This window comes from Ictidomys tridecemlineatus, chromosome 4 (assembly GCF_052094955.1).
Source record: "Ictidomys tridecemlineatus isolate mIctTri1 chromosome 4, mIctTri1.hap1, whole genome shotgun sequence".
Lineage (NCBI taxonomy): Eukaryota > Metazoa > Chordata > Mammalia > Rodentia > Sciuridae > Ictidomys > Ictidomys tridecemlineatus.
In genome coordinates this window covers 204,818,964-204,834,989 of record NC_135480.1, presented here as the reverse complement: position 1 = coordinate 204,834,989, position 16,026 = coordinate 204,818,964, and the positions used below count along the sequence as shown (strand labels likewise).

General features: G+C 63.6%; 1 protein-coding gene across 1 annotated transcript in view; it reads right to left on the bottom strand.

The window, feature by feature from the left end:
* Positions 1 to 16,026, bottom strand: part of Hmcn2 (hemicentin 2) — a 121,214-nt gene that overhangs the window by 44,181 nt on the left and 61,007 nt on the right. The window contains exons 32-49 of the mRNA XM_078048412.1: positions 15,122 to 15,403; positions 14,512 to 14,620; positions 14,235 to 14,404; positions 13,022 to 13,176; positions 12,543 to 12,639; positions 11,973 to 12,068; positions 11,172 to 11,348; positions 9,543 to 9,700; positions 9,075 to 9,198; positions 7,762 to 7,937; positions 7,147 to 7,243; positions 6,894 to 7,013; positions 5,422 to 5,583; positions 4,649 to 4,930; positions 3,604 to 3,771; positions 2,495 to 2,608; positions 1,692 to 1,778; positions 735 to 908 (exon numbers count right to left, since the gene is read on the bottom strand). Coding sequence (XP_077904538.1) covers positions 735 to 908; positions 1,692 to 1,778; positions 2,495 to 2,608; positions 3,604 to 3,771; positions 4,649 to 4,930; positions 5,422 to 5,583; positions 6,894 to 7,013; positions 7,147 to 7,243; positions 7,762 to 7,937; positions 9,075 to 9,198; positions 9,543 to 9,700; positions 11,172 to 11,348; positions 11,973 to 12,068; positions 12,543 to 12,639; positions 13,022 to 13,176; positions 14,235 to 14,404; positions 14,512 to 14,620; positions 15,122 to 15,403 — 2,748 coding nt within the window. The remainder of the gene's footprint in view (positions 1 to 734; positions 909 to 1,691; positions 1,779 to 2,494; positions 2,609 to 3,603; positions 3,772 to 4,648; positions 4,931 to 5,421; positions 5,584 to 6,893; positions 7,014 to 7,146; positions 7,244 to 7,761; positions 7,938 to 9,074; positions 9,199 to 9,542; positions 9,701 to 11,171; positions 11,349 to 11,972; positions 12,069 to 12,542; positions 12,640 to 13,021; positions 13,177 to 14,234; positions 14,405 to 14,511; positions 14,621 to 15,121; positions 15,404 to 16,026) is intronic.

Here is a 16,026-nt window from a genome sequence, read left to right as displayed (position 1 = left end):
ATGATAGAGGCAGGGAGCAGAGCCCGGTCAGCAAGCTCTGCCCTGCCCAGCCGAGCCCATCTGCCAACACCTGAGGTGGCTCGTTTTGGGGGTAAAATGGCTGCTGCTGTCCCCCCGAGGTTCTGGGCTTGCTACGCAGCCTTGGCAGAGCCAGGCCACGGGAGGAGTGACTTTGGCGGGCCCTTGGCGGGCAGGGGCGGGTAGGGGCGGGCAGGGCAGGAGTCTTGGTGGCCGGATCATTCAGGGCGGCAAGCAGGACAGGTCGGTAACCACATCCCTCACCGCGCACTGACCGCACCCCTAGAGTGCCTACTATGTGACCCCACCTTCTCAGTCTGTGCCCCTCCCAGAGCCAGGGAGAGGGCGAGGGAGCACCCCTGCACGGCTGTGAAATCCCCTCCTTGAGCCCCAGGGGCTCTTCCTTCCACCCAGAAGCAGATTTCTCAAGGGAGCCAGGGCCCGGCTCTTGGTTGATTCTCCCCTCCCGCCAACAAGGCAATGGGTGCTCACTGCCCTCAGGGGACGGATGGCCTGGCTGTGAGCTCACCGGCCGGACCCTGGCCGGACCCTGGCCTGAACCCAGAGCTTCATCTGGGCCGTGGGACGACACCTCTCCCCTCCAGCGTGGTTGTAAGGACTGAGCCGAGCGCACAGCTCATGGCCAATGTCTAATCAAACCTCTGTCACTGTGTAGCTCCCTCCACCACCCCCTGGCCAGGGGCCTCCGAGCTCACCCAGGACACTAAGCTGGACATGCTTGGTCTTCTCCCCAATGCTGTTGGCTGCCACGCAAGAGTAGTGGCCGGCACTGGACAAGCTGGCCTGGGGGATCTGCAGGAGGGTTGCATCGTCTCCACCAGCCAGGGGCCGGCCGTCTTTGAACCATGTGACCTGGGGTGGGGGGTGGCCTGCGTGCAGGGCAGAGATCGGGACCATTCAGCAAGATCTGACCAGGGTGGCCTCGGGGGTCAGAGGATGCTTCCGGGTAGGGCAAGGGACACAATTCTCGCCCAGGTCTACAGGCCAAGAAGCAGCAGGACACCAGCAGACACCAGGCCTGGCCGGAGCGCTTCCTCCAGGTCTGGCTCCCTTTTCCTACCCAGGAGTGGGAGGGATGGCCTGGTACAGTGGGGCACGTTGGAAGGGCAAGTTATTCCTTCATTCTTCCCTCCATCCACCCCTCCATCCACTCACCTGCTCCCTGCCCACCCACCCATCCACCATCCGCCTTCCTACCCACCTACCTGCCTATTCACCCACCCACCCACCCATCCGTCCCTGAGTCCACAGGCACTAATGGGAGCCTACTCTTCCAGGCACTGGGGAAACCATGGTGACAAGGAGTGGGGTCCCTAAGGAGCTCAAATGTCACAAGGCCACTATGGTCTCCTGTGGTGGCTGCTGAGGCAGGGAGGCCCTGGCACCGTGGGGGCCTAAGGAGGCATTCCCTGGGTGCGCAGGGCCCGCCGTGGACTCCCATGGAGGGTCCTGGAGGCTGAGATCAGTAGTCAGGTACGGGGTGGGGGCACATAGGGCAGAGTGAGTGAGTGCAGAGGGGCAGGGGCGTGCACAGGGGCCAAGGTGCAGAAGGACCAAGTGAGGGCAGCAGGGCTGGGTGGCGGTTCCATCCCCAGGACCCTCCCTTCCAAGGCCCACCCCGCCTCCCGGCCTAGCACATGGCACAGCCTTACCCGTGGCCTTGCACGTCAGCTGGGCTGTCTGTCCCTCGGTGACTCTGACCACCTCCTCCAGGTCCTCATTCTCAATGCTGGGAGGAACTGGCAGGAGCAGGGAGACAGCGAGCTACAGACAGGGCTGGCCCACTCGGGCTGCAGAAGCTCAGAAGTGGAGGCCGAGACCCCGGGGCCATGGCTGGGAATTCGCAGTCCCACCCGGGCTGCATGGAATGATGGACAGGTCACTGAGTCTGCGCCCCAGTGGGTCCTGACTGGCCTCTTGGGCCTCAGAATCTCCATTTGTTCACCAGTGAGAACCATCACAGATCAGTTTGTGAGGAGGCCGAGTATTCAGATAAAGCGCTGAAGTCAGCATTGCCAAACCGGTTACTGCCCAGAGAAGGCTCCTCGCTGCAGGACTTATCAGAACCTTTACTATGCAGAGCCTGGCTCTCCTCTAGTTTCCCTATCCCCTCACCTCTGGGCAGGGAGTCTAATACACATGGCTGCTGCCTGAAGCATGTCCCAGAGCCTCTGTCACAGGCCCTGACCAGAGAAGGCAGTGAGGGCAGGGTGGAGAACACACGCCCCCTTCCACTTGGGGTTCGTTGCTGGGATGTGCCGTGGCAGCCTCTGAAGGAGGCTTTTATCTGTTTTGCAGGGTGGGGGGGAGCCCAGGACCTCCAGCCTGCAAGGCAGGTGCTCTGCCAAGCACTACACCCCAGCTCTGAACAGAGACCGGGAAAGCAAGGCACGGCCTCTCCCTCCCCCTGCCTGCCCTGGGAGCCCCCAGGAAGGAGGGTAGGGCAGCCGCGTACCCAGCACCTCCACGCTGAAGTTCCTCCGCGCCTCCCCAGCCTCGTTGTTCGCCAGGCAGGAGTAGAGGCCTCGGTCCCGTTCCTGTGCCTGGGTCCTCTTCAGCATCCAGCCACCTGGGGAGGGAGGCTGCAGCTGGGCACGGCTCTGGGCTGCCTCCTGCCCGCCCCAGGGGGCCACACAGGCACTGTGATGAGAGCCCACGCCCCAGCCAGGGAGGGAAGCCGGCATGGAGCCACCTGGATATCACACATGCTCCAGAGCAGCCTCAAGCACCCTGTCCTGCAAGAGGGCTCCCTCGCCCCGGTCAACACTGGCTCTGGCCAAAGGGGCGGAAACTTGAGACCCCGTTTTATTCTGTCAGCACAGAGACCTTCTCCTAGAGCCACAGTGATGGCATGTGTCCTGGTGTCCTGGGCACCCGCCCCGCTCCTGCACCTGGGCAGACATCACTAACGGATGGCCACGCTCCTTCCTGCTGGGCCCAGGTCAGTTCCTATCTGCACAGTGTATCTGACATCCGCCACCAAATGCCAGCAGCACGCCCCGGGGAGGCACTGCAATCCCACATGGACGGGTCCTGAAGTCCCTGAGAGACCTGGGTGGGACCCTGCCTCCTCGTGGGCCTCAGAACCTCCATTTGTCCGCCAGTGAGAGCCCTCAGGAGCCTGTCTGTGAGGAGCCTGTCTGTGAGTATTCAGACAGTGTTAGTGTCAGCATTGCCACAGCTTTCTCACTGCCTGCAGGACGCTCTGTGTCATCCTGGGACAGGACATGCTTCCTCGCTGCAGGACATATCAGAGCCTTTACTAGGCAAATGTGACCCTGGAGTCTCTGGGAGGGGAGGGGAGCAGAACCTTGTATTTGTATTTAGTTTAGGCAGACACACCATCTTTATTGTATTTTATGTGGCTGAGGATGGAACCCAGGGCCTCACGGGTGCCAGGCGAGCGCTCTGCCCTGAGCCACAGCCAGCCCCCTGCCTTTTCCAAACCTGTTGGAATTTTCCCCTGGAGCGCCACACCTGACCTCACGGCTGGGGGTCAGGGGCATGCAGTGAGTGGAGGCCGAGGCAGGGGTGACCAGGTCACAATTCTGGCTGATGCCTCACCTGCCAAAAGGTAGGTGTCCTCCCCAGGGTCGATGGGCTCCTCCTCTTGGAACCAGCGGACGGCTGGGGGCGGGACCCCGGTGGCTTCACAGAGCAGCGTCAAGGGGCCATGCAAGGCAGTGGTGACGTTGGTCAGCAGGTCCGGGTCTCCCACAAGCTCTGGGGGCACTGGGCCGGGGGGGCCGAGTTCAGGACACAGGCGGGGCCGTGCACTCCCCCCACCCTCTCTGAGCCTCTGCAGCCCTCAGCCCCCTTGAGGGTGCGAGGAGGGGCAGGGGACAGGGTCTGAGCCACTGCCACCAAAGCGAGCTGGGCTCTGGGCAGTTTCCCCAGCCCTGCAGAGGGTGTCCGAGGGCCCAAGGACCGGCACAGAGCCCGGTCCAGCGCCTGGAAGGCGCAGAGCTGCTGGTCTGGGGCCTTGCACAGCTGAGCCAGCTTCCCGAACCCACCCCTTGGGCTGAGGCAGCAGACTGCAGCCTGGAGGGTCTGTTGGCAAAGGAAGCCCCCTCTGCTGGCCAGGGGAACCCAGGGAACTGGGGACACCTGGCATCCCGGGGTGCCAGGGGGCATGGCCAGAGGGAGTCTTCCCTAAGCCACCCCTGCCCACCCCTCCCGGCCTCCAACCTGAGTGTATACAGCAGGAGCTCAGAAAATGACAGGGTGAATGAGCCACTGCAGCAGCCCCCGGCCTGGCACACCCTGGCCCTGACCCCACACTTCAGCCCAAGCCCCGCCCCCACCACAGTGTGAAGGTGCCCACTCTCAGGCCACAGCTCCAGGAGCAGAGCAGAGGACAGTGACGCAGGAAGGAGCAGGGGAGGGAGGGAAAGGGGCATGCAGGGAGGACGGGGGCGCAGGGCTGCGTGGAGCCAGTCCTGATTGGCCAGCCAGCTTGGAGTGACCCCAACAGCGACCCTCATCAGAGACCCGACTCCAGGAGGTATAGGGGACGCCTCAGCCCAGGGCCATGGGCTGCGGGGAGGAGGACTGTCCCTGCTGTCCGCCCACTGCCCGCCCAGCCTCCTCCGCGGCTGCCGGTCCTCACCCAGCACCGAAAGCGTGAACCTCCTCTCGGCCCTCCCGGCCACGTTCTCAGCCACGCAGCTGTAGTGTCCAGCCTGGGCAGCCCGGGCCTGCTCCACATGCAGGCGGTGGCCCTGGTTCTGCAGCTGTAGGCCAGGCTCAGCTCCCAGGGGCTGGCCGTCCCTCTCCCAGGTCACCGTGGGCGGGGGATTCCCGGTGGCATTGCACTCCAGGCTGGCCTCCCCGCCTTGGACCACGGGGACCAGCGAGTGGGGCTCCCAGGGGCCAGCGATGTGCGGGGGCACTGGGGTGGGAAGGAGGCACATTGAGGAGAGCAGCTGGGTCGGGGGCACCCAGCTTCTGCCCTGGGACACGAGGGCCTGTGTTCTCTCCTGTACTCCCGGCTGTGTGGCCTTGGCCAGCTAACCTCACCTCTCTGGGCCCTTTCCATCTCTACTACAAGGTGGGGGAATATCTGCTGCCAGCTCTCTCCCCCTGGGGACCCTGGCAGGTCTACCCCCGGGAACAAGGGCACAGCACAGCCCTTTAGGGTCTGTGGGCTTCCTTCCTCAGACGCTCGGGGCTTCCTAGGGCTTGGACAGCTGTGGACTGGCCAGGCCTGGGACCACTCCAGGGCCGGGTTTCTCCCCAGCTGCAGAGCAGCCTTGGCTGACTTTCCAGGCCTGGGGCCCCTCACTGCACGCTGTGCGGTGAGCAGGTGCTGGGCCGCGGGGCCTCCCGCCGGGTGCCCACCCCAGGGCCTCCCGCCCGGTGCCCGCAGCTGGCGCAGCTCACCGAGCACCTCCAGCTGCTGGTCCTGGCTGCTGCTCCCCGCGGGGTTGCGGCACTCACAGGTGTAGGTCCCCGCCTGGGCCCGCAGGGCCGGCCCCAGGTACAGCAGCCTCCCCACTGCCAACGCCTGCCCCAGGCCAGGCCCCTCCCCGGGCAGGGGGAGACCTGCGGGCAGGGAGAGGAGCCTGGTCTAGGGCACTTGTGGGACCCTGTCCCCAGAGCGTGTCCTCCCACCACTGTCCCAGCTCCGGCTCACCCTCAAGCGTCCACCTGGTGACACCCCTCCCCTTCCCCTGAGCCTGCGACATCCCACGGGACTCCCACCTGGCCTGGCCCTCAGAACGGTGGCCCTGCCTCACGCCCCACTGGGGTCACTGAGGGGCCCCAGGGCCTGGCCCTCAACGGGTCCAGGTTAACTGTGATGAGGGACCTGCCCGAGGAGGGAGGGGGCCAGGTCCCCACAACAAGCAGAGGTGCAGTCCCGGCTGGGAACTGTTCCCACCTGCTCCGTCCCTGCTGGTGACCTGCTGGTGACCTCAGCGGCTCCCAGGCTGACCCCCACCAGAACCTGCCCTCGAGCGCCAGACACTGGACATCTTGCTGGCACCTGGCAGCTGCCGCAGGATCCACTCCCCCAGCCCCAGGGGCTCCCCACCAACTGCCCGGGAGGCTCCATGGTGAAGGCAGCTCCTCTGTCCCCTGCGAGGCCCAAACCTGAGCATCATCCCCGACTCCTCCCCTCTGCACTGCCCGTCCAGTAGGGCAGGAAGTCCACAGCACCACTCTACCCCAGACTGTCTCCTCTAGCTGCCTCCCAGGTCACAGTGCAGGTGGCGGAACCTCAGGCCTAGAGCCTGGCACAGCCTCCCCACCGGCAGTGCCCGCCTGGCTCCAGAGCCTGTTTCCAGCGTGGCTGGTAGGATGGCCCTGCCAGAGCGTCAGTCAGAACGGGGACTGCTCGGAGCTGTGCGGTGGCCCGTCTCAAAAGCAAAACCCAGGATCCTAAGAAACCCTCAAGCTCGGTCCCTGTCACTTTAGTGACCATGTCTTGCTACTATCCCCCTTGCTGACTCTGCTCCAGCCCCACTGGCTCCTACGTTGCTCTGCAAGCATGTGTGGCTCACTCCTGCCCCAGGACCTTTGCCCTGACCATTACCTCTGTCTGGAATACCTCTCCCTGCCATATCCTCAGTTCCTCCCTCGCCTTCAAGTCTGCTTGGTCAGCCGTCTCTGGCCATCTGACCTAAAGCTGCAGATCCCACCTGGACACCTTCCCCTCCCTGGCTGTACCTGTCTTACGCCAGAACAGGACTAAGGCAGGTGACAGGCGTGACCACTCAGGGAGGCCCTGCCCCAGGAGGGTGGCAGGGAGGCTTCCCAGCGGAAGGCAGCTGTCACTCTGGGGGATGGAGCCCCTCCCAGGGCTGTGACCCCCCCTGGGCCACGCTGGGGGGGGGGCAGGGCGGCCATCCTACCGTCCTTCTTCCAGGAGATCTTGGGGTGGGGGACGCCCTGGCACTCGCAGGACAGCCTGGCAGGGTGGCCCTCGTTGACGGTCAGGGTGCGGGGCTTGCTCGAGGGGAACTCTGGAGCCACTGGGCAGAGCACAGAGGGGTGAGCTGGGCGGCAGGGAGGGGGCCAGGGAGGTGCAGAGGGCAGAGCAGGTGACCCTCCTCCCTGGGCCCCGGTGCCAGCCCTGGCGGGCGGGGGGCACCTGCAGACCCTCACCCCAGACGTTCAGGTTGAAGTGCTTCTCCGAGCGGCCGGCCCGGTTCAGAGCCTCACAGGTGTAGTGGCCCGCGTCCCACGGCTCGGCTCTGTCCACCTGGACCAGCGTGGACACGGGGGTCAGAGGGGGAGCTCAGGGACGGGGGCGCCACCAGACAGCCCCTGTGACTTCAGACACACGCCACATAACCTCCCTGAGCCCCGACTCCCACCAGGCGCCTCCCCACCCACTACAGGAGGAAGCTTCTGGAAGGCAGAGCCTGTGGGGTGGGCTGACAGGGCCATGGTGGGCTCAGGCCCTGGAGAATCCAACTCAGAGAGGGTGGAGGATGAAGGGGGGCTGCCCTCAGGGGTCCCCGCAGGGTGACGGGGGTCGTGGCCTTGAAGAATAAAGGGACGCAGAGCTCAGGGCTGGGAGCGACCCACGTCCCAAGGTGTCCAGGGTGGGTGCCATGCTGCTGAGCTGGGCCGGGGGCCCTGAGCGCCGGGAGGGCCCTGGGGGGGTCTGGTCACAGTGAGCAGCAGGGATGCTCGTGGCCGGCTGGGCACCACAAGCCCTCCCGGAGCAGCTGCGCACTAGGGAGAGGCCCGGCCGTCCCCTGGGCAGCGGCACACCTGCAGCAAGGCCTTGTCTGCGGAGAGGCGGACCCCGGGCCGCAGGTGCAGGGGCCTCCCGTCCTTCCGCCAGCTCAGCACAGGAGGGGGCACGGCGTGGCTCTGGCACTCCAGGGCCACCGACTCGTTGGCCACGACGGACACGTTCAGCTCTTCCCCCAAGATGCTCGGGGGCACTGCGGGAGGAGGGGACAGGGGCTTTCTCAGGCCTGTGAGGGTCCAGCAGGACAGACCTCCAGCTGGATGGGCCCAGCTGGGAGCCACAGCCCTCAGGATGGGGCTGCCCCAGCCTCCACTGCCTCCCAGGCCTGCTTCAAGAGGAGGCCGCACGCCCGCCTGGACCGGACCGGCCGTCCTGGAGCACCATGGGGGATGGGGGACAGGAGCTCAGGCCTCGGCTTCCTTTCTTATGACTACTCTGAACTAGACTGATCTCTACGTTCATCAAGATTCAATATCTGTATTTCAGGAAATTCATAAAGCAAATCCCAGAACCACCCTTTCCTCCTCAGATCAAAGTAAACAGTGGAGCTCAGCGGGGAGACGCGGGGCGGGGCCTGAAGCCCGCAAGCGTCTCCGACTGGCCAGCCGCGGGAGGCCCTGCACACAACTCAGTGGAAGAGGGGATAAACAAGTCCCCATGTCACTGGGCCACTGGGGGCTTAGACACAGTGACACAGGTGAGGGGCGTGGGCACGACCCCAGGCACCCGCGATCTTGACTCCAGTACAGAGTGTGCGAGGGTGGAAGGGCTCCCCCGCCCCAGGCCTGCATGTCCCCGTCCCCCTAAGACCCCATCTGAGGAAACCGAAGAGCAGCAGCCACTGTCACTGTGGGCTCAGTGGGTGTCACAAGGACCTCAGGGCGGGGCTCTTCTTCCCTGTTGAAGATGAAGGGATGGAGGCTCCCAGAAGCAGAGTGACCAGCTCGAGGTCACAGAGGCAGACTTGAGCCCCAGGTGCTGACCAACGCCCTGCACTGCCCTTCTGGAAGGGGCAGCACCTCCACTGGACCACGGACAGTGGGAAGGCCGGGCCCCTAGCTCGGTGCTGCCCCACCTCTGTTTCAGGCTCCTCCCACAACTTTCCTGAACATGAACAGGTTATGCAGAGCCACTGGCCTGCCCACCGGCCTGTCCACCTATGGGGACACTTACACTTCAGGACGGGGCCTGGGTCCGACTGCCACCTGAAGGCAGCCACAGTGTTAGGTGGTGTCCCCCTTCCAGCCACCATGCCCCGCTTTGGACGCCCCCGCTCCCCCTCATGGCCCTCATGGCCTGGACCACGTGACCCTCCTCGCCTGAGACTCACTGTGGACTTGCAGGACCACGTCCCTGCGGTCTTCTCCCACGGCGCTCACAGCCACACATGAGTAGCTGCCAGAGTCGGAGTTCCGGGCACTGGCCACGGTGAGGACCCGGCCCCCGGGAAAGACCTGTGTCCCCCGAGGGAAGGCCACATCGGCACCTGAGCTGCTCTTACCCACCTCCACAAGCTGGCCTGCTGCAGCACCCCGACAGCCCCATCCAACCCCCGAGGCCCCCACGATGGAGAGAAGCCAGGAGCTGCACCCCAACCTCGAGCCCCTGCTGGCTGGTGGATAGTCCTGTCAGTCCTGAAGAACCCTTTAGGGCCAGGCTGTCCACGACGGTGGCCTCACGTGGCTAGCAAGCCCTGGGTATGGGGCCAGTCCCATGGTCCTGGGGCATCTCTGCTTCTCCCTCACCCCAAGTTCCCAGGGACCAGGACAGTGATCTGGGGCCACCTGGCCCTACTGACCTGGAGGCCAGGGGTCCCCGCAGTGGACACAGGGTTTCCATCCTTCAGCCACATCAGCGTGGGGCTGGGGGCACCAGTGGCATTGCAGGTCAGGCGGACGGGGGCACCAAGCAGCACTGGGCCCGGCAGACTGGGCGGCAGAGTGATTTGGGGAGGCACTGCAGGACAGGGGTGGCAGGGGACACAGGCTGAGCCTCACTGCAGGTGGCAGAGACTGGGCTGCCCCTTCAGGAGTGCACAGCCACAAACCAAAGCACAGGGACAGCCTGGTGACAAGGGCAGCCACTGCACAGCTCCCAAGGTTGCCTCACTCATCCTGGCAGCAGCAGACGCTTCCACCATGACAAAGAGGCTCAGAGGGGGCGCCACTTGCCCAAGGTGGACCAGAAAGGGAGCAGTGTGTGAACTTGGGCCTCAGGTCAGCAGGAAGTCATTGACCATGGGGATGGGTGGGGGACAAAAGGTGGCCAGGCGCTTCCATTCTATCTGAGGCATGAGTCATGGTGCTCAGGGCCCCGGGGCCCTGCCCAGCTCCAGGATGAAGCCCAGCCTCTCCCACAGCCTGTGAAGCCCAGGAGCACCACCTCCAGATGGCCCCCGGCCCTCTGGTTCTGTAAGCCACAGGCGCCCACCCTCCTTTCAGTCTCTCCGATCCGCCGGTCTGCAGCCTTGAGCTTTGGAGAGCTACCAGGGTAGGTTCCTAGCTGTCAAAGACACTTCCCGGTGCCCCGGGGACAGCCCTCAGTAGCACTTCTTGTAGCAGTTCCCGCAGAGTCAAGCTCTGGGCAACAACCTAATCGCTGCTTGCTATGGCAGTGAACGCTGCTGGCTCCTTATTCAGGGCTATAGGGCCAGGTTTTTCTCAGAGCATTCTCAAGACTGTGGCTAGATACGAGATGAACAGACAGAAGAATGAATGATTGAATTGATGGGCAGGGGGTGGGTGGATGAATGGATGGGTGAATAGATGGAGAGACGGATGGATGTGTGGGTAGATTGTGGAAAGGTGTATGGATGGTGGATGGGCGGATGGATGGTAGACACGTGGATGGATGGGTGGGAGGATGAATAGATGGGTGGATGGTGGATGGGTAGATTGGTGGATGGACAGATGGGTAGATGGATGGTGGATGGATGGTGGATAGATGGATAGATGGTAGATGGATAGTGGATGGATGGATACATGGTAGATGGATGATAGATGGTGGATGGATGGATGGATGGATGGTGGATGGATGGATGCATGGTAGATGGATGGAGGAATGGAGGGTGGATGGAGGAATGGGTGGATGGATGGGTGGATGATGTATGATTGGATAAGCAGATGAATGAATGGATAGATGGATAAATTAGTAGATGGGTAGATGAGTGGGTGGGTGGGTACATGGTGGATTGATGGATGGGTGGATGGTGGATGAATGGATGATGGGTGGTGGATGGATAGATGGTAGATGGTGGATGGATAGTGGATGGATGGGTTGATGGATGCATTGACAGGTAGATGAGCAGATGGATGGGTAGATGGGTCAGTGAGAAGAAGAACAAGTGGAGGAATGGGCAGCATTGTTACTCTGGAAGGAACATGTTATTTGGGGGAAGGGCCCCTGTAGTCAGTCCCAGGCGGCTCACCATTGACCCGCAGGCCAAGCTGTAGCTCCGTGCTGCCTGCCACATTGGATGCCACACAGCGGTAGCTCCCAGCATCCGAGAGTCGAGCTCGCTCGATGAGGAGGGCCCTCCCATCAGCTGACACTGTCGCCCCCGTCCGAGAAGAGATAGGCTGGCGGCCCTTGAACCAGGAGACCTCTGGGACAGAGATGAGATGTGCGAGCTCTCACCAGGGAGAACTTTGGAGAAAGTACGGGCAGCCCCAGTGACCTTAGCAGTCGGGCCACCCCACATGCTTCTTCGGCTTCCGTACCTCCTGCCAGGGTCCACCCAGAACTCACCCATGGGAGGGGGCAAATCCTCCCAGGTCACCTGACCCAGGAAAACCCAGGGCACCCAGGTCAGATGGAGACAGGAGGGTGGTCTCCCTCCTGGGCTCCTGACCACCTATCCCAGTCTGAGTGCCCAACACCCTCAGCTCACCCCAGCACCCAGCCCCTTCCACAACCCCTGGTCCAGAGACCCAGACAGAAAGGAACTGGAGTCCCTGGTCCTTGCCCCGCCCCGGGCCAGCCCTGTGAGGTCGCCAACTCTGAGCAGAAGCTCGCAGGTTGCTGCAGACCCAGCTCAGCCCTCCAGGCCCAGGGGACGCCCTGGCACGATGGGTGAGCAGCTGTTGGGGACGGCAAGGGGAGCGGGTAGGGACCTGCTGTTCCCCCACAGCGTCCACAGCTCAGCAGTGCCGGGGCGTTTGCTGGCCTCATTAGGTGGGAACTGGGCCCTGCTGGAGGGGACTTCCGGCCAAGGGGAGAGGGGTCTTACCGGGAGGGGGCACTCCCGAAGCCAGGCACTCCAAGGTCACCGAGGCGTTTTCCAGCACAGCCTTGTTGACTGGGCCTGGCTCGATGCTGGGGGGCACTGGGGGGGGGATGGGAGAGCCAGCCTGGTGGTGTGGGCAGTGGGCAGCTCTGGCCCAGGAACCCCATCCCACTCCCGTCTTCCCCAAGAGTCCTGGTCAAGGGCTCTTCAGAGGCTTGTGCCCTGCACAGGGGACCCCACTCCTGGAACCAAGCCCAAGAACAAAGCCTGGCCACGGTCTTCGCTGCAGTTACCCAGGACGCCCCAGCACCTCCAGGCAGGACTGGGGCCAGCACACCAGGAGAAGGCATCCATGTGGCCAGGGCAGGGGTTTGCCCACACTTGCAAGACCACAAGTGAACCCCAAAATGAATCAACAAGCCAAGTGGACTGCGCAGGGGCAGGGCCTGCCTCTGAAAACCCCCCAGAACCCCTGCAGGGCCGCGGCCGATGCTGTCACTCCTCCCTTCCCAGCCATACGCTGGCCCCAGGGGCCCTCAAGGGATCACCTGCCATCCCAGGCCACTTCCTCACCCAGAACCTTTAGGGCCACGTGCCCCTGGCTCTCCCCAGCCAGGTTGGTGGCCGTACAGGTGTACACGCCTTCATCCCTCAGGTCCACCTTCTCGATCTGGGGGGAGGGGCCAGAGCGGGCGGTGAGGTTGTGTGTGCGGGAAGGTGGAGTCCAGGACGGGGGACGGTCAGGGCAAGGGCAGGGCATGGTGAGAGGCCAGGCTGCTGGTGACCACGGGCAGGAAAGCTCTGGGAGGGAGTTACGGCCAAGAGCTCAGATTGCAGGGGTTCCTTGGCTCTGAGCACCGTGTCCTTCCCAGGCTCTCTGACAACTGAGGCTCCCGGGTAGGTCAGCACCCAGCCCCAGCACCCCAGTGTCCACGGAGTGTCCCCAGGCTGAGAGTTCAGTGCCCATCCCACCCTCAGGTGCCAAGATCCTGCTTAGGGTCTCTGAGGCCTCCGAGAGTGGCCTGTCCACCTGTGCCTAGCTGTCCACATACCTGCAGGCTCCCCCCTGAGGTGGCCAGGGCCACCCCATCCTTCCACCAGCGGAGGCTTGGGGGAGGCACTCCAGCCCCGACACACTGGAGGGCCACGGGCTGCAGGAAAAGGGCCGTGACGTTCTCACCCCCCATGATGCTGACCGACGGCAGTTCTGGGTAGGGGCAGACAGGAGGGCTGGGGTCAGGCTCAGGAAGGGTGCAGTGGGCACCCAGAAATCCCCTCGATGCCTGGGGGTGAGGGAGCCTTGCCAGACTGGGCCAAGGACTGGTCTCTAGCTTCCCACCTACAGCACCTGGCTAGGAGAAGGAGTTCCCTTCCCTTTAAAAGTTCTCCCGTCCATCTACCTATCATCCATACCCCAACCAACTCACCCCCATCACCCAACCACCTTCCATCCATCCATCCATCCAACCACTCATCTCCCTACTCCATCCATCCAATCAACCATCCATCCACTGACCCTCCCATCCATCCATCCATTGACCACCTCACTACCCACCCATGCATGCATCCATCCATCTTTCTACCCACCTACCTGCCTGCCCATCCATCCATCCATCCATCCACCCACCCACCCATCCCATCAACCATCCATTCTACCTACCCATTCATCTATCCACCCATCCATCCATCCATCCATCCATTTATCTATCCACCCATTCATCCATCCATCCATCCCATCAACCATCCATTCTACCCACCCATTCATCTATCCACCCATCCATCCATCTATCCATATGTCCATATGCACATTGAGCAGCCACTTTGTGCCTAGAACTGTCCTAGTCCTCCAGATGCAGCAGAGAAAGGCCGCCTCAGCCCCCACACAAGCCATCCTATCCCATTGGGTGGTGAGCTGTCGCCCAAAGAGGCTGGGCAGTGCCAGATCCTTCCTGGAGGAGGGGGTTTCAGGACAGCTCTGACGGACAGGGAGGAGCCAGGCAGAGTGAGAGGGTGCCACGTTATGTAGAGGACTGAATGTGGGCAGGCTATGGACCACGGATGGGTGGAGGGAGGGACAGAAACGGGAGCTGGGAGGGAGCAGTGACTGGACTGGAGAGGTGACAAGAGTGATGAGTGGTGGAGGCCAGCCTCTCATGCCCACTTCTTTGAGGAACGGGAAGTCCAGTCCAGAAATGCCCTCCAGAGGAAACCAGCCCCATGTCCTTCCCAGCTCCCACTGCCCCAGAGCCCCGGGCACCAGCTCACCATGCACAGACACCTCCACCTCTGCACCCGCGGTGCCCGCCTCGTTGGTGGCCTGGCAGGCGAAGAGACCCGCGTGGCCCAGCTCCACATGACTGACCCGCAGTGTGGACCCCTGCAGGGCCACCCGAACCCCAGGCAGCTCCTCAGCTGGGCGGCCGTTCTGCAGCCACCTAGGTGGGCAGGGAGGGGACATTCTCCTGGGAACAGGACGCAGCCCCTTCCCCCCAAGCCTGGAACGTGCTCTGCCCTCCCAGCCCGGCCTTATGACCATACGCACTGGATGGTAGGCATCGGGGAGCCTGAGGCCTGGCAGAGAAGGTCCAAGGGCTGTCCCACCAGGGCGGTCACCTGGCCCAGGCCTTCGGCCACCAGGAGCTGCGGGGGAACTGTGAGCAGGACAGGCCATTGGGTGGTCAGAGCTGAGCGGACCCTGGTGCAATCCCTCCCAAGGCCCCAGCCACACCTCACCCTGATGCCCCCGTAAATGGCCCCAAGGCTGTGTCCCCTCCCCACTAGGAGTCCTGCGTGCCTCCTCCCTTCTCTCTGGCACCACGCAGGCGGGCAGAGAGGCAGATCAGGGAAGGTCCGCCTGGGAGGCGAGAGCTGCTGAGCGGAACTAGAGCCCACACCCCGCTTCGGTCTTAGGAAGATTTCTGTCTGTTTTTAATTTATGGTGTTATCTGCCCTGGGTCACCTGGCCCCGGGGTTCTGGGCAAGGGCAGAGACTGTGGATTTCAGGGCTCAACCCTGCTGTCCCTGCTGACCCCAGCCCGGTCTCAGTGTCCTCATCTGTCGTGCAAGGCATTGGAGATGTTTCTGACCCCCCACCCCGGGGGCTGCTGGGTCAAGCTCACGGTGGTGGGAGGGGGTCCATGGCCGGGGCTCACCCTGCACCTCCACGGAGTACTGCAGCACCGCCTCCCCGGCCGGGCTGCTGGCCACGCAGCTGTACAGGCCTCCGGACGCCTCTCCCAGGCTCTCCAGCCTCAGCACACTGCCACCTGCCTGTAGCCACGTCCCGTTGCTCTCCACCACAGGCAGCCCCTCGTGGTACCAGGACAGTGTGGGGGGTGGCCGGCCTCTGGCCACACACTCCAGCGCCACTGGCCTCCCAGCCACGGTCTGCACCGCATAGGGCCCTCCGCCAGCGCCCTCGATGGAGGGTGGGACTAGGGAAGAGGGGCTGCTCAGGGCTGCGGAGGCGGCTCCCGGCCTCCTCGGCTACGCTACCTGGAGCCTTGAGTAGACTCCCCTCCTCCTGGAAGCTCTCGAGACCCTTGTGGGGGGCCTTGTGCCCTCGGCCCTGCGGGGTCCTCCAGGGCACTGCTCCCGTCTTCCCTCCGTCCCCACTGCCAGCCACCCTGTGAGCTCGTCCTGAGTGGACACAGGCTGGCCTACAGGTCTCCAAGGGCCACATGTGGCAGGGTGGCCACTCAGTGACGGGTCCCTGGCAGGAGCGGCAGAGTGGGTAAACCTGAGAGCGGCGGCTCTTGACTCGGCCAGCAGTGGCCTGGGGGCTGGGATTTGAGCCGTGCTGAGAACCTGAGTGGCCAAGACGGAGGCCCCCACTGGCCCTCGCCTTCTGGGGTGTGCTCCAAGTTACTGAGTTGACCGGGCCAGGGCCTGGGCAGTGGTGCACTGGGAGTCAAGGTCTCGGCCCGTGTGGTTCCCAAGGTGCTGTGGTGAGCACCCACACCACCTGTTCACCCCGCTTCAGAGCAAGCCCTGGGCTGAGAGCTGGGCCCGTGCTCAGAGCTGCCCGTGGGCCCACTCAGCCCTCCTCCCCTCAGGG